Here is an 18,005-nt window from a genome sequence, read left to right as displayed (position 1 = left end):
CAATTCAACAGGAGCTTTATGAGGTAGGAATTTTAATCAGGACACAGGAAAGTTCTCAACCAACAGGATCCACATTTAGAACCAGTTGCTAGTGGTGTTAGGTAAATATCCATGAACTGTACTCTGAGTGACAGCTGCAGGATGATTGAAGAAATTTGGACCCAGAACAGCTTGCTGCCACATTTTTGCAAGTGTTTGACAAGGCACATTCCCTGAGTGAGGCCATCTGCATCAATACCCTTCTTCCCAACTTTTCTTTAATATTAAACATTCAATTTTGCTTGCATTTGTTGTTCTCAGTAGATTGTCTGATGATAGAGTGTGGGGTAGGGAGGTTGGGGGTAAAGGTACAATTGGCAGATTTGGAATTCATTCCACGCCTTACTTCTTTTTCTTTTATCTTTATTGTTGAAAGTATTACATTCCCCCTCCCCCCCCCCCGCCATCCCCCCAATTAGCCCCTCTGTCTCTCCTGTCTCTCACCCAGGCCTCCACTACCCACCGTCTCTGTCCATTGGTTATGCATATAAATTCTCTGGTTAATCTCTTCCACCTGCCCCACCCTAGAATTTCTTAAAACTTTTTTTATTTTGAAGTAAATTGTTCCAACTAGCCAGAAATGATAGATTATATTTTGCATTGAAATCTCAAACCAAGTAAGCAAGTTCAACTTTTTAGAATTGAGATTTCGACATTATACTTCATGATTTCTGGTTTTCTTTCTTTCCTTCTCCTTCTTTACCTCCATTCCAAAGCATCTACATGCTTTCCTCCTTACCTGAGCTAAGCTGTTCCAAGAGTTGACTATAGATCCAAAGTTCACATACAGCATTTTAAAACCCAGAAGATAGAAACTGAGTTAATGGAAATACTTTGGTTTTGTGTACTTGGGTGAAAGAATACAATGATCCCCATAGGAAAAAGTGCTATGAAATAGATGGGAAAGTTAATGACCTAATATGTGATTTCTCTTAGCAAGTGTTTCTCAGTTGTCCTCCAGAATAGTGATCAAAGTAGTAGACTTTGTGACCTATTATTTACAAAATGTTCAAACCACCTGCTATTCTTTCTTTATTTGCTAGTAACTTGTGACTTTTAAACTTTTTTAAAAAATATATTTTTTATTGATTTTTTTATAGAGGAAGAGAGAGGGATAGAGAGTTAGAAACATCGATGAGAGAGAATCATCAATCAGTTGCCTCTTGCACACCCCCCACTGGGGATGTGCCCGCAACCAAGGTGCATGTCCTTGACCGGAATCAAACCTAGGATTTTTCAATCTGCAGGCCGACGCTCTATCCACTGAGTCAAACTGGTTTTGGTGTGACTTTTAAACTTGGTTGTAAGTTGCATAGCACTAACTTATTTTGTGACAGGAAGGAAAGAAGGTAGTCAGGGCATCTGGACTATGGAAAAAGAAAGGTGTAAGAGTAGGGTTTATACTCACAATCATGTGTTTATTTATAATCCAATTCTGGTGGGAAAATCAACCATTAAAAATTAAGTTCCCGCTGAAACCGGTTTGGCTCAGTGGATAGAGCGTCGGCCTGCAGACTTAAAGGTCCCGGGTTCAATTCCTGTCAAGGGCATGTACCTTGGTTGCGGGCACATCCCCAGGAGGGGGTATGCAAGAGGCAGCTGATCGATGATTCTCTCTCATCGACATTTTAACTCTCTATCCCTCTCAATTCCTCTCTTTGTAAAATGAATAAAATCTATAAAAAAAAAAAATAAGTTCCCAGACCTGTTTCTTTGTGTGTGTATTGCCTTTCATGATGGTATGTGTGTGTGTGTGTGTGTGTGTGTGTGTGTGTGTGTGTGTGTGGTGGAGGGAGTGTTATATGTGGAATTATGGGGGAGCCAAATATCATCTCAGTTTATCCTCACAGTAATGAAGTCAACCCGTGGGTCAGTCTTGGTCCAGGATCTCATAAACACCTACCGCAGTACTAACTCAGGAGTAATTTGTTCTAGCTTAATCCATGTTTCTGTTGAACAGTGCATGGTTACATTTGTAAGGCATTATTTCCTTTAATTTCCCGTTAGCTGTTTTAAAAGAACAACCTGAAAGATATCGATATTAATGGATGAGCCTAAACAATGACCTCAAGAAACAAAAATAAACCTTTCAAGAAGTAAGAACTGAATTTGTTTGCCAAATGTTGTAAACTATGGATAAAGTATGAAAAACACACTGACTGCATGAAGGGAGAATATTAAAATTTGTTTAGAAACAAATTGTCACTGTTTCAGTATCCTGCCCTCCTCTATGAAAAAAAAGTCACAGATTAAGCATGAGTTTCAAAACAACCAAGTAGTATTCCAGTCATAAGACAAAAGCAAACAGCTGCTTTAATAGAAAACCCTGTGATTTTCAGAGGGGTAGATAAACATTTCTCAAGGCTGCCCTCGCCACATCAAGCTCTCCACAAAAGCTGCAGCAGCATCCTGTTGAGAGGATGGAATAAGGGCACCTTTCTGGGTTGGCAAGAACCAGACCAAAAGATAGCACCTCCCTCAGATACCTTTGCTTATCAACAAAAATGTATTTGCACAATAATACAGACACCCCCACATTAACATTTTTGAATAATCAAAAATATCTGCTTTCCAAGTAGAGCACAGACTGTGCTCTCCCATCATCTCATGGGAAGACAGGCAGGCCCTTTCCTCTAGGTTCCAGGCTATAACTTGATTCTGATCTTTCAGTTGCTCTCCTGTGGGTGGCATGCAGGAAATACACACTCCCACATTGCTTTCTCAAGTTCCCTCCTACCTTATTTCCCCCTTTCTCTGTCTGAATTCAAATACAGTCACATTTACCTCTCCATTCTCCTCCAGAGATGTCTTATTAGTACTTTTAAAGCATTGTTTTCACAAATACTAACTTATTGGGCACTCCACACATTGAGCATTTATTTAGTTCAGTGATTCAATAAGATAAATATTCTAAAATTACATACTACTCCAGCTTACTGATAATTTATAGCTACTTTGAGGACTAAAACTGTTTTCCATTATATTTAATATATTGTCTTAATGAATTGTTTGATGAAAATGTGTCATGGACTTTTGAAAAAATGGTTAAAATATAAAACATGTTGCGGCGGGGGAGGGTAGGATTGCCCTAGAGAATGATTTTTTTTCAAACTTTGTTCAGCCACTAACAGTTCTCCATTACAATCTTATCTAGGTTTTCAGAATTCAACTAAATTTCTTTTCTTAGTAATAAAAAATAAAGACAGCAAATTAATATTAAACACTGCTCATAGTTGTTTATGTATCTTCAGTAATGGGGCTAACAACTTCTAGAAAACCTTGCTTTTTTTGTTGCTGTTTTTCCAGAATATTGGGAATTTCTAGAATTCTCTAATATATTTGAAATTGTTAGCATCTTTTACATTTTTAATATACATTTGCAGTTTTCAAACATATTCTCATTTAATCTTCACAATGCTTCTTTGGGTTATGATGATAAGGCAGACCAGACATCATCTAACTTGTTCATTGCAAATTGAATAAATGACCTAATTTGGACAGAATACAAGCCCTTGACTTTTGGGAAGACCCTTAATACTGAAGTGCATTAACAGAAGTATAATATTAAGAAATTGGAGAAAAGGCACCTGTGAATATACTAATGCACATATTGTGGTAAAAATTGTAGCGGTACTGAAACCGGTTTGGCTCAGTGGATGGAGCGTCAGCCTGTGCACTGAAGGGTCCTGGTTCTATTCCCATCAAGGGCATGTACCTTGGTTGCGGGCACATCCCCAATGGGGGGCATGCAGGAGGCAGCTGACCAATGTTTCTCTCTCATCAATGTTTCTAACCATCTCTCTCCCTTCCTCTCTGTAAAAAATCAATAAAGTATATTTTTAAAAAATTGTAGCTGTGGTTCAGTGTATCCTTGAATGTAGTAGTTTGGAAGAGATACAAAACATTTGTACTGCTTGCAAGAATCCAGCCACAATGGTTGCTATTCATAATTCCTTTTTGGAGTAAGTCAGAGTGATAACACTGAAAACAGTGAGCTCGGAAGGAATTTAATGTATACCGCCACTAATGACGGGCTTGAGTGAGAATGTCTAACTTTGTCTTTGTTTGAATCCTAAAAAATGGTTTATTTAGTAATTTATTCATCCTTCCTTGCTAGTTTTCCTCTAAAAATTTAAGATAGAGCTAACTATGCAAATTTCTCTGTTTTTTTTTTCAACCCAAAACAACAAATGTGTTTGTGTGCAATCAATGCATTTATAATGATATTCATAACTACCAAAAGTAGCTATGAGATTATTGTCTTTGGAGATTAATAAACATAGTCTTGTACTTTTAATTCTTGGCTACACTATTGTTGATGTTTCCAAAGAAGTTATGAATTCAAACTACAGCATTACAGTAAAAAGTTTAATACAAAGAAAATATTCCAGATGGTAAGATTTGCTAATCACGCAAATGAGGATCCTTTTTATTCTGATTTTGTCTCTTCTCTCTGGAATATAGGCTAGCCTCGCCCTGAGGCTGAGCTAAAAAATAATGGAACCCAAAGGATTCATAGTGGCATATACCCAGAGAATCTAAATCTGGTTTCAAGGCCAATTCCTCCCAACATCCTCTGAGCCCAGGAATGATCTTGGCATGAAGCACATTCTCCCAGGCTAGCTTCGGTCTTGATTAGAGACCTGACTTATGTTGCAAGTCCTTGTGGGCAACACTGGCATAAATATGCTTCCTTCTGGCCGAGTGTCAGTGACAACCGAGGGGTGAGGAGGCACTTCTCAGGCTCCTTTCCTGTTCAGTTGATGCAGAGTTTTCAAACAGGTGAAAATACTGTGCACAGTGTTTGCTTTGGGGAGGAAACATGGGGTCTTACAAATAGGCATAGCACCATAGTGTTGTGAGAGGCTGTGGACAAATGGTGCCTGTGAACCTAAGTGTAGGCCTCAGATTCAGACAGTCTTTGATGGTAGGGAGGAGTGGTTTTAGGGAGGACACATATGGAAGATCTAATGCTATTTTATACTTAATAGTATAGTGTAAATGTAATTTTTAATTTTTATATGCACTGGGAAGCAAAAAGTATGACTTTATTGCTATATTTGCTTTATTATGGTGGTTTGAGTTGCCAAGTGAATTTTTCTAGCTATTTGACATGGGGACCAGGTCTTAAGAATTTTTAGGAGGTTGCCCCAAAGCAATGTATAATTAATTAACTAATCACAAATCATTGTTTCATTAGGCTCCTTATTCAGAATAAAGAACAAACTAGGATAAACTGGTTTCAATATTCTGTATAACTAAGAAAACTACATTGCAAATAATATGTCATTTAGAGTGTTATGTTTTCATTGCAACTTGTTGTTCTTTTTGAAATCTGGATTTATTGTATATGAGTACCAAAGCAGAAAAACACACATAAACCTAGAATTTGTACTTTTAAATTCTATTTACTAAGAGTAACAGTTCTTGGTAAATAGATTATGCATTTGGTAGATTCATTTTCCCCAGGTTTTCCAGACAGCAAGCATATTCAGGATAAAAAACAATCCTAGATAGTACATCCTCTAGGTAGGATATTAGTCTAAAATTTTTACTCTAAGTTTCAGTATTCTTGCCTTTGAATTTATATTCATGAGAGCTTTTCCTTGACTCATATCTAATAAAGGGTAATATGCTAATAAAACTGGGTTGACAGAATGTATTCTGGTCATCCAGTCCTCTTTCTGAACAAAGCCACAGTGGCGGGGGCCACGGCAGAGACAGTTAGGGGTGATCAGGCAGGCAGGCAGAGGGATTAGGGGTGGGCAAGCAGGCAGGCAGGTGAGTGGTTAGGAGCTAGTGGTCCCAGATTGCGAGAAGGATGTCCAAATGCCAGTTTAGGTTCGATCCCGTTGGAGTAAAATGGCTTGATCCCAAGAGTAAACTGGCATTTGGACATCCCCCAAGGGTTCCCAGATTGGTGAGGGTATAGGCCAGGCTGAGTGTTCCCCTCTCCCTTTCCTTCTCCCTTCCCCCACATGTGCTCTGTTTTCTAATACTACAGTCCATTCACTTGTAACTCATCTCTTTACCAATATGTTCTTGGAATCCCCTACCTCTTGAGGTTTGTTCTTTGTGAAGTAAAGGGTGGTGGGTAACTAATGTGTAAGAAGAAATGAGAAAGAGTATCAAGAGTATCATCCTATATGATAAAAGGCTAATATGCAAATTGACCAAACAGCAGAATGATCAGTCGCTATGACACTCACTGACCCCCAGGGGGCAAATGCTCAATGCAGGAGCTGTCCCCGGTGGTCAGTATGCTCCAGTAGGGGGAGTGCCGCTCAGCCAGAAGCCAGGCTCATGGCTGGCTAGTGCAGCAGTGGTGGTGGGAGCCTCTCCCGTCTCAGTGGCAGTGCTAAGGATTTCTGACTCATATCGATAGCTTAGGCCTGCTCCCTATGGAATTTCATGCACCGAGCCTCTCGTCTATAATAATAAAAGCGCAATATGCAAATTAGACCGGACCTCCTTCTGAATGAAGCTGCAGCTGTGAGGGCCAAACTCCTTGCACAAATTTTGTGCATTGGGCCTCTAGTTCTAATAATAATTGCCATTCTGGATAAAATCATCAGTCAGTTGGTATATCTCCTTCTTGAATAACTTTTTGGACATACTTGCATAGGTCACCCAAAAAGTTAATTAGAACACACTAGTTAAATGATGAAGTTTTTAAATTTAATATCTTCTTAAGAGGAGAAAACAATTTTTGTGTAAAAGTTTGCAGCTCAGTTAGGAGGACACACAACAAGCCTGAGAGAGACTAACTGCCTATTAAACAGGAAGTTTGTGAGGAACAGTGTTTATTCAAGTTGTAACCATTCATGATGGCTTAAAAATTCCTGTTTATATACCCCTTTACTGTCTGTCAGTAAATAACCAACCTTTATTTCCTCAGTTTTGTGCCAAGTGACGGGGCACTTTCCACGTACATTATGCCTATTAGTCTTTAGCAATCCTTTGTAACACTCATTTCTGGTTTACAGATGTCAAAACTAAGGCTGAGTGAGAACAGGTGATTTATTCAGAGTGACCCTGAAGTCAGTGTGACCTTGGCTGCCACCTCTTTATGCCCATCCCCCAGAGAACAAGGTTCATGGCACTTAAGAGTTCTTACATTTGTCTTTTTGTTATTGTTTTACATAGTGCATATTCTCCCACATGATTGTTTGTTTTTATGTTAAGTAAAAGCTACTTTAATGTAGTCATATTTTCCTTCCTTTGGAATGATCTGAGTCAGAGATAAAGCTTTTTAGGGTAAGTGTGTATCTTTACCCATTTGAGAACCTATTGCTAAGAATTGGTTTGGTAGGGGGAGGGACATTGCATGTTCTTAATTCTTGTTTTATATTCTTCTAGGAATAAAGCCCCATTTGGTTCTGTTTTTTTTTTTTTTTTTTTTTTTTTTTCTTTTCTTTTTTTGTAAATGAACACACACAAGCTTTTCATCTGCATTTTCATTTTTCTGAACTCTGTCTTTCCTAATATAAAATGAGGGTGTAAGGCCAGATGACCTCCAGCTCGAAAATGTTACAAGGCTGCAAGTCCTCTGTCTACAGCCCTGGGATTATTGGAGGAGTCCGAGTCCTCAGGATAAGTAGGGCATGTGAGGGCCTTTGGGATCATTGTTGCCCCTTTGGGGCAAGAAGGACAGGTTTCTGGGAAATTAAATCAACCGTAAGAAAGGAAAGCTGAATGTCGGGGCCTGATGTATAAGCTTGTGGTTAGCTATTTATAGCAGATCTTACTGCACTTCTTAAAGTTGAATTTATCTGTTGTCTATTGATAATATGTCCATTGACATCACTTGTAAAAAGAACTATTGGCAAAAGGTCATTTTCTTTGTTTGCAAGCAAAATGGATTATTTTGCAGTTGTTTTATTAGCAACTCTATTGGGAACTGTTGAGTAGAGATTATTCCTACTTTCTCCTTAGTTTGCTTTCACTTGTAGAAGTTCAGGAAGAGATGGTGTGAAAGAAAGGAAGCAGGAGGAGGGAGTAAAACGTTCATACCAGGAGTACACAAAACAATACACACATTGACAAAGCTCACAGAAATTTGATAAAATGTTCATGGAGAAATCTAGTTTAGTATTTTGAAAAAATTTCTAGAACTTCAAATTCATTTAGTCATGTAGTGTCTTGAAAATTCTTTTGTTTGGCTTGATGAGTGTTGCTCATACCTACCACCTCTCAGGTCATGGGCAGCTCTAGGCTGTGGTGGACTCTGAGGACCTTCCCATTTTCTTGATGGGTTCCCACAACCTCTTTATCAAACTTTCCCCAGGGCTGTGTGCCTATCTGAAATGCACACTTCAGCTGCTGCCCACAAAGAGTAACCATTGGAATTAAAAGCAAGTTATGTTTTTAAAACTTATTACCCATGGAGGCAGAAAACAAGTTTTGTAAACTAGTATTTGTAAACAGTATTATTTCCCCTCCCATAAGATGTAACCTCAGTCTTCTTAATGATGGTGAAGCCAAAGAGCTGGTTTTCTAGCTGGCAGTGGTTACATGCAAAGTCTTAAAACCTTGGCCTGAGTTTTAGCTGGGCAGCTCATTTTTTGAGCCTCAGTTTTCCCTTTCCTGAAACTGGGCCAATAATACCTGAGTTATATGGTACTCCTCAAGGATGGTGTGCTGAAAGCAGTTTGTAAACTCTATAAGGTAATACAGATATAAAGTATGAAGATCAGGGTTTCATGAGCAGGATGTGTTAAGGGTAAGGGCTGGTATTATTTTAGTTTTGTTAAACACAGAAACCAGAGAAGACTTAGTACTGCTGAGAAGAAAGAAAAGTGGAGCTTAGCAGTGATGGGAAGACCCATGGCTGAGGGGTGGTGGTCTCCACATACAGCAATGGGCAGGCTAAATGGATCCCTAGCTGCAGCTCATGCCAAAAGATTTGATTCAGGAGGGTCAGCATGTAGGGAAAGCCAGGGTACTGTGTGTCAGAGCAGGGGAGGAGAAGAGAGGTGCAGTCCCAGGGCTGGACCAGGACATTTCTACAACCCAGGCCTCGGGGGCCAAAGAGTTTGCTAGACTTGACTCTAGGACTAGTTCTATCCCCTTGGTTTTCTTTGTTGGAGTTTCTAGTCTACTGGAAGTCTCTTCTAATAAGCCTGGTGGTCCTAAATGTGTTTGTAAAAATTGTATACCCTTTTGATACTACATTTATTTATTTATACTATACCAGTTATGTATATTATTGAACACATTTGCAAATATAAATTTTTAAAAATGAGGTAAAAAAAAAAACAAGTAAAAGAAAGGTATAAAGATTTCTAACATTTTAATGGCTGGTTGATTATTGCTTTAGAATCTAAAGTTTAGATAGTGATGGTTGCCAAGAGCCTGGGGGCGAGGGAGGAGGGGCAGTTTCTCTCCTGTTCCTCAGGGTCTCTGGGGGCCAGATTCTCTAGCCCAGCAGGTGATGGACTAGCGGAGCTCAGTTGTAACCATTCTCCACAGAGAAGCCAGATTGTGACCTGTTCAAGTAGCCCTGCTCTGATACCAGACACTTCCCTGTCACACACTGGCTGCATTCAGAGAGCCCACAGCTGTATGTGATGCTCACACACAAGACTAGGCAGCAACACTTTAAAAAGAATCCTGATGACACTGACCAGCAAGTGTGTTTACAGAGGAGCTTTAGTATCTGAAGTACTATTCTTAACTCTTAGCTGCAAACTGGTCTATTTTTCTAGTCACTACATGTAAAAGCCTCATGTTAGTAGAAAGAGTGCAAGATGTGGTTAAAGAAATGAGACTGATGTTTATAATCTAGATAAGTCTCTAAAATGTAGACATGTTTTTTATAGATGTCATTAGCTAATTTTGATTGAGGTGAGCACTTAATGTGTGTTATTTCATTTAATCTTCACAATAGCCCTGAAAATGTAGGAGCTGCTCATCCATTCAACAGATATTTGAGTGCCTTCTTGGTGATGGAGCTATGAGGATACAGTGTTACATCAAGTCAGACCCTTAGCTCATGCAGCTTATAGTATAGTAGGGTGGCAGACATGCCTCCAAGGGACCTGGCATAGTAGAATCATGGTGAGTAAACCAGGTCCTGTGTTAGAGAGCTGCATGATGGGTGGGGTAATCGGGAAATGCTTCTGGAAAGGGGACACTGGGCAGAGATGGGGGTGACCTCTGATGGGAAAAAATCGATGCTCCTGAACAGTTATTTTTGTTCATCAATTTCTGTCTTGAGTGTGTATGTAGGGACTTCTTTCCCTAGGTAGATCATAAAACCTAGCGGGCAGCATCTGCATCTAATTTCTTCTTTTGTCCTTTGCTGCATGTAGCAGAAAATAGGTCCCAGTAAATAACTGGTGTGAATTGGCACATTGATAGATGGATAAAAGGTGTGTTAGACTACACTTCCTTGTAATGTTTTGGGGATGAAAATAAACAATAACCATTGACTGTATCTTGTGTGGGGGACATATTGGGGGATTTGAGATTAGGAAATAAAAATAAACTTTAGCCCTGTACCCTTAAGGAGCCTGGAATCCAGTCTGTAGAGCACATAAAACCGAACACCTGAAACTTAGAAACAGCCAGCAGAGCAGGTTAAGCAAGCAAGAGCATATCTTGTCCACAATACCCCTTCACCACATGACCCATGGAGTTTATTTGGTCTGGCTTCCCTGCTTGGAGGGCCAGGCATGCAGATGGCAGGGTAGAGTCAGGGAGCAGGTTGCAGAGGGAGATATTTTCAGAGAAAAGAAAGCTCTGCATTATCAGAAAGCCACGGCTGCAGAGAAATACAGCTAGTGGAGAGGAAATATGCTGATTTGCCTTTTTCTTTAGTGGTGTTATGCAGAAACTAGGATCTGGGTAAGTGGTTTGCAGTGCATGGGTTTTTTGTCCTCACACCCTGCCTCTTTCCTTACAAAGTAGTTGTCATAGTTCAAGAACTGACTATCTCAAGGCACTGACAGTGCATGTGGTCTGCTTCATGGCTCCATGGATGAACTACACTTTCCTCTGGCCTTGGCCACGTCCGGTAGACATAACATCATTAAATAGCAACGCAGTTTTTACAAGATTTACCTATTCAACACCCCCAGCCCTATCCCCCTGGAAATCATAGCTGCTTTAATGTCCTGCTGGCTATGTGAAAAACAGGAATTTATGTAACAAGCCCTGCACAGAAAACCTTTTCCTGTTCGGAAAATTTTTTTTTAATTGTTGGCAAAGTTAGGAGACAGCTAAGTTACTCAAAGAGCGACCTCAAATGTCCTCTTAGAAAAATATGTAGCATAATGTTTTGATAAGTAAGGGATTGCTATGGGACCTTTTTTTTTATAAGTCTAATTAATGAGTTAATGTATGTCCCATCTGAATTAGTGAATGCTTCCTGAAAATTTTTAAATATTTCACCATCATGTATTCTGCAGTCTTATTTAAAAAGCCCCCCCCCCCCCCAATTGCAGTTGCAAATGATCTGATCTAATGTTGTGGAGCCGCAGGGCTACCCACCTCCTCACCCTCCTTGCCAGTCAGCAAAGATAGCCAGGAAGATACTATTTAGCAAGATCTTCCCCCTTTTATCATTAACTAAATGACAAGCTTCCTTTTCTCTAGAAATTTCTTCATTGTAGTTTATGTATGTGACTGTTGTGTTCAAAGAACAAGGTATCATGATGGAATATTGTGCAGATGTCCAGACTTTGAGCATGTGGAACATGTCACAGGGTCAGAGTACTTACCCCAGACACAGGCTTGCTGCTTTAAGGAGGAATTTGGAAGTTGGTTTTCGGGTGTTGGTCAGCCCAGCAGATGAGGCTGTGGCTGTGGGAGCGTGTGTGTATGTGTAAAACCTTCCCGTAAGGGAGTGTCATGGGAGTGAAATCGGGCATTGGGGAAACAGTTCTTGGCCTCTTTTAGAAAGTACTGAGTTTGGGGACAGATCCATAGGTGGGAAGGCAGAGGGAAGTCTTGGGAACAAAGAACACTCCATGTCATTCACTTGACACACCTGCCCACCATCCAGGCTGAAGACCCTGTTCAGGGCTATTTCTGACCTACACTCTCGTGTGCCCTGGCAGAAGGGCTTGTCAGTTGCTTCTGTGTTGCAGCCCTTGGGTGGAATGTAGTACAGAGGATCAGAGGGCATTCTGAGCTGTGGATTTCTCAGCCCCGGGTGTTGGGCCTGACTCGGACTTTTAAAAAAATATATATTTTTATTTATTTCATAGATGAAGGAAGAGGGAGAGAGAGATGGAACATCAATGATGAGAGAGAATCATTGATTGGCTGCCTCCTGCACGCCTCCTCCTGGGCATCGAGCCCACAACCTGGGCATATGCCCTTGACCAGAATCGAACCTGGGACTCTTCAGTCCACAGGCCAACACTCTATCCATTGAGCCAAAACAACTAAGGCCTCATTGACTTTTAAATCTTCTTTAAGAAAGGGGGGGGGGAGAAGGGGGCGGAATCTCCACTTTGTTTTCTAACTTCTTTCAATGAGAAAAAACGTTGAGCTTATGGTTTGTGTTGGAGCTCCAGCCTTGTCCTGCCTTTGTTCTGGCGCAATGAGTGGCATGAGGATGTGGCATTGTGGCTGCACCCTGGGGTGACCACAAATCCAGCCCCAGGGCCTTTTCATGGTCAAGGAGAGGGGTGATGGGTCTAGGGAGCTCAGTCCCCGGCCATGTGCTCAGCCCTGCTCCCAGGGTTCAGGGATTCTTGGGGAATCTCGTCCTGGATTTGGGATTGGGACTTGATGACAGACACTGCTCGATGACTGGGTAGTGAGAGTTTACTGTCCCCTGTCCTATGCTGGGGACAAAAAGATGTAAGTCTAAGTCCTCTGGTTTAGGAGCCCACTTTTCCTTTTCCATGTGTCCCAGGAGCTCTCTGGATGCTGGCAATCTCTCTGTGAGCCAGTAGGGGAGTCAAATTGGGGCTTCCTTGATTGTAGCTCAGCTTTGCTGCTTTTACTGTAACTTGAGACTGTCTCTAGCTCCCTTCACTGTGTGTCTGGAGTTGTGGGTTTGTGTTTGTAATACCTCCTACCCGCACCCTAGTGAATAAGAGGAAGGAAATAGCTTAGCCCGCTGAAAACTTGTGTCTTCAAAGATGGGATCTAATATATTCTTCTTGGTGACTCTTACTGTGTACCAGACACCCTTGAGCATTTTATATACCACTAGGGTCCCAGTGGATGAATTTGTGCACCTTGAAAGAAACTGTGGACTGTGAGGCTGCAGTGGGCACCGAGGCACATCTTGGCCCATCCTCCATATCCCCACCCAGCCCCTCCCACGGCCCCTGATTCCCTGATTGCCAGCAGCCCACTCCTGCCACTGCTGCTCCCACATGCTGATGGTGCTGGCCTCGCTCACACCGCTTATGGCACAGAGTGATTGTGGCCGGTGCCAGCAGCAGGTGCAAGTGCCTGGCGGGACCGCCGTGCGCAGGAGCAAAGAATTTTCAGTAACCACCAGAGGCTCGCCCCAATGACAGTGACTGGTGCCCCACTTTGGTCTGGTGCCCCTGCTCACCTACTCCATCATCCCACTGCAGCTGTGTTCCATGCATGCCCCCTGGTGGTCAGCACGTTGTTTCTCTGTTTGATCTATTTGCATATTAGAGTTTTATATGCATAGATAAGGGCCAAGGAATTTTATGCGGTTATGTAGCCAGTAAGTAGCAGAGCTTCCTAAATGATCAAAAAAGGTTGATTTCTCTCCACTAATTGTCCCAGGAGTATACATGGCACAGTTCAGTCATGGAACTGTTCCTAGCAGGTTGAAACTTCAAGCTATTTGTACTCTCCATGCCATCCACTTCTCCAAGATTATCCTTTTGGACAGAGAATAACTTCTGATGCAGTGTTCTTGGATTAGTTGGTGCATATTGCTGGTTATTTTGGGAACAAAGGGGTGACAAATAACACTTGAATTTAAATTTTTCTTTGGGGGATGGGGTGCAGTTCAACTTTCTAAAATTAAAAAAAAGGGGGGGGACGGCCCATTTTTTTTCTTATATTCACCTATATTTGCCTAATGGATATTATGGGCTTAAATGAATCTAAATCTTAGGGTTTTCAGGGTTTTAATTTTTGACTAATAATATATGCTGCTTCATTTATTTCTTTTCCATAATCATGTAAGCCCAGTAATGCAAAACTTCTCACTTTGAGTAAATGACATATGTGCAACCTTATGAAATTGGCAGTAGTTTTAGGGATAATAGAGTGGAAAAAGTTTTTATAGCACTTAGGAAGTACTATTTGCATAGCACTGACTGTAAACAAAATGTAAGTGGTTTTAAAACCAGTTTCTGTAATTCCCCTATAAAATATACTTATATAAAAGGAAGTATTTATAATAATGAGTATTTAATTTTGTTCCCTCATTAAGATACAGATTTTATTTTTAAGATAATATTTTTCTTCTATGGTGTGAACTCTTTTATAGTGGGGTTCAGAACCACTCTGAGCATATGGGCTGAAATCAGTACTTCTATGTAGTTGGAGAAGGACTATATTTCTAACATGATGCTTTTGCTTTACAGAATTCAATTCGTCATAATCTGTCTCTGCACAGCAAGTTCATCCGTGTGCAGAATGAAGGAACTGGAAAAAGCTCTTGGTGGATGCTCAACCCAGAAGGAGGCAAGAGTGGAAAATCCCCCAGAAGAAGAGCTGCGTCCATGGACAACAACAGTAAATTCTCTAAGAGCCGAGGTCGAGCCGCCAAGAAAAAAGCATCCCTCCAGTCTGGCCCAGAGGGTGCCGGAGACAGCCCGGGGTCTCAATTCTCTAAGTGGCCTGCCAGCCCTGGCTCTCACAGCAATGACGACTTTGATAACTGGAATACATTTCGCCCTCGAACTAGCTCAAATGCTAGTACTATTAGTGGGAGACTCTCTCCCATTATGACTGAACAGGATGATCTTGGAGATGGTGACGTGCATTCAATGGTGTATCCACCCTCCGCTGCAAAGATGGCTTCTACTCTGCCCAGTCTGTCAGAGATAAGCAATCCTGAAAACATGGAAAACCTTTTGGATAATCTCAACCTCCTGTCATCACCATCGTCATTAACTGTTTCAACCCAGTCTTCACCTGGTGCCATGATGCAGCAGACCCCGTGCTACTCGTTTGCACCGCCAAACACCAGCCTGAATTCACCCAGTCCAAACTACCAAAAATATACCTATGGCCAATCCAGCATGAGCCCCTTGCCCCAGATGTCAATGCAAACCCTTCAGGACAATAAATCGAGCTACGGAGGAATAAGTCAGTATAATTGTGCACCAGGACTCTTGAAGGAGTTACTTACTTCTGACTCTCCTCCCCATAATGACATTATGGCACCAGTTGATCCTGGGGTGGCTCAACCTAACAGTAGGGTCCTGGGCCAAAATGTGTTGATGGGCCCTAATTCGGTCATGCCAAGCTATGGCAGCCAGGCATCTCATAACAAAATGCTGACTCCCAGCTCCCATTCCCACCCTGGGCATGCCCAGCCAACCTCTGTAGTTAATGGGCGTGCCTTGCCCCACACAGTGAACACCATGCCCCACACTTCGGGTATGAGCCGCCTGGCCCCAGTGAAGACAGCTTTGCCAGGGCCTCCACCTCACCCCATGCAGATGAACGCCCTTGGGGGCTACTCCTCCATGAGCAGCTGCAACGGCTACGGCAGGATGGGCATCCTCCACCAGGAGAAGCTCCCCAGTGACTTGGACGGCATGTTTATTGAGCGCCTGGACTGTGACATGGAATCCATCATTCGGAACGACCTCATGGATGGAGATACTTTGGATTTTAATTTTGACAATGTGTTGCCTAACCAAAGCTTCCCGCACAGTGTCAAGACGACAACACACAGCTGGGTGTCGGGCTGAGAGTGAATTCCCGAGCAGGTAAGATGACCCCATTATCAAAAGGCCTGCAAACAAAACTCAAAGGAGAGGAGTACTGTGACTGCCATCCATCGCCCATGGCTAAGACTTTTTAAAGGCCAACTAGCTACCTCTTGCAGAGAGGTATCTTTTATTATTCATTCTCCACCCTTTTTATAGCTTATAAATTTTCCTTTTGAGTTTAAACACAGAACGTTCCTCTAACTGCTGTAAAGATTTTAACAGTTAGATGGCTGCATCTTTTCAGTAGCTCTTCAGTAAATGAATACATTTAATATAAATTAAATGCTGAAGGGCTTTTAAAGTGGAATTTCCCCCATTGAATGATTTCAGAGCTGTTTGAGAAAGCTCTAGCTATTTCTCCTTCCCCCAGTATGTCTGTCACTCCAACATGTTAAGTTGCATTGATTTTAATTTGGATATTTTTTATTTTGTGTGTGTTTGTTTTTTCCTTAGGCTATACTTAAAAGTACTTCAGATTGTCTGACAGCAGGAACTGAGAAGAAGTCCAAAGATGTCCTTCATCCCAATCTTTTCATTTTCTTGATTAAAAAAAATACACACCAAAAACCTTTTTTATTTTATTTTTCTTTCGTCAGACTTGGCAGCAAAGACACTTTTCCTGTACAGGATGTTTGCCCAACGTTTGCAGGTTATGTGCTGCTGTAGATAAGGACTGTGCCATTGGAAATTTCATTACAATCAAGTGCCAAACTCACTACACCATATAACTGCAGAAAAGACTTTCAGATCCTGGTGTGCTTTCAAGTTTTGTATATAAGCAGTAGCTACAGAATTATATTTGTGTGTGTTTTGTTTTGTTAAATATCCATTTGGTCCAAGGAAAGTTTATACTTTTTGTAATACTGTGATGGTCTCCTGTCCTTGATAAGTTAAACTTCTGTTTGTACTACCTGTGTTCCGCTGAACTGATGAATCACAGAGAACCAAGGTCTCCATTCTGTACCTTCGTTGAACAGCTTTGAACCTGTTCATTTTGCCACATAATTCACGTGAGAACCAGTAATCTGTCATCAATCTGCTGAATTAATGGACTTGTCAAACTCCTGGGGAAAAAAAAAAAAAAAGTAAACACCAGCCTTGTACAGTCTTTTCTATTTTGTTGTCTGTTTTGTTTTTTGCAAATTTGTACAAACATATAAATGGTTCTAATTTCCAGATAAGTGATTTTTTGATGTTATTATTGGGACTTGAGATCATTTTTGGAATAGATATTGAACTGTAATGTTTTCTTAAACCTAGAGTATACTTTGTTACAGTATGCTTGTAAATTTGTAGAATTCCAGATATTTGAGACAGCATCCATAATTTTCATTTTGTATTCTAACTGGATTAGTACTAATTTTTGTACGTGCTTAACTGGTTTGTACACTTTGGGATGCTGCTTGGTGATGTTTCTGACTAATCGTAAAATCATTGTAATTAGTACTTGCATACTCAATGTTTCTGGCCCTATTTTGGCAGGAGAGTGATGTACAGTTTAAGGACATTTTACGTTTCATGTTTAGGAGAACTTGATATGTTTTTATGTATGTATTTTAAAGAAATTACATCTGCTATTGCTCTGCGAACTAAGCGTACTGCATAGCATTGAGTTTTCTATAGATACCTGTCTAGTCGTGGCAGTGGCTCCTGGGAGGCCTAGTAATGTTTGTAGGTCAGAGAGGGAGACCTGCATCTAACACAGTACTCCTTTCTCAAACTGGGGCTTTTAATCAACAGCCATTTTAGGCTGGGCTTCAACAAAGGTTTCCCCTTAGAATTCTGTGCTTCTGTGTTGGTCTGGGTGGAGGTTGGTTTGTAGTTCTGCATTGAAGTGTATGTTAACACTCACACTTCGTGGTTCTTTCCCTCTGTCTTGCTGATTACATGGCACTCTATGGAAAGAGTAAGTCAAAGGGGGGATTTAGAAATGTGACGTCAGTGATTTGTAGAATGCTTTGTGTTCATGAATACAGATGGCTACCAAATAGGAAAGAATCTGTTTAAAAACTAGGGCAATTAATTTTAAAATCAACCAACCAGATATATGTTGTATATTTGAATTCTTTT

The 18,005-nt window shown here is 41.0% G+C and overlaps 1 protein-coding gene across 2 annotated transcripts in view; it reads left to right on the top strand.

Moving 5' to 3' along the window:
- The window catches only part of FOXO1 (forkhead box O1), a 104,087-nt gene extending 87,088 nt beyond the window's left edge, over positions 1-16,999 (top strand). Inside the window, exons 2-3 of one of the 2 annotated variants that reach the window (XR_004991548.2) lie at positions 14,577-16,055; positions 16,389-16,999. Coding sequence is in view for 1 of the 2 variants with exons in the window: in XM_036458690.2 (XP_036314583.1) it covers positions 14,577-15,914 (1,338 nt within the window). In the remaining variant the exon portion in view is untranslated. The remainder of the gene's footprint in view (positions 1-14,576; positions 16,056-16,388) is intronic. The other variant, XM_036458690.2, reaches the window with a different exon arrangement.
- The last annotated feature ends 1,006 nt before the right edge of the window (positions 17,000-18,005 follow it).

This window comes from Pipistrellus kuhlii, unplaced genomic scaffold (assembly GCF_014108245.1).
Source record: "Pipistrellus kuhlii isolate mPipKuh1 unplaced genomic scaffold, mPipKuh1.p scaffold_m20_p_3, whole genome shotgun sequence".
Classification (NCBI taxonomy): Eukaryota; Metazoa; Chordata; class Mammalia; order Chiroptera; family Vespertilionidae; genus Pipistrellus; species Pipistrellus kuhlii.
This window is presented reverse-complemented; position numbering and strand designations above follow the sequence as displayed.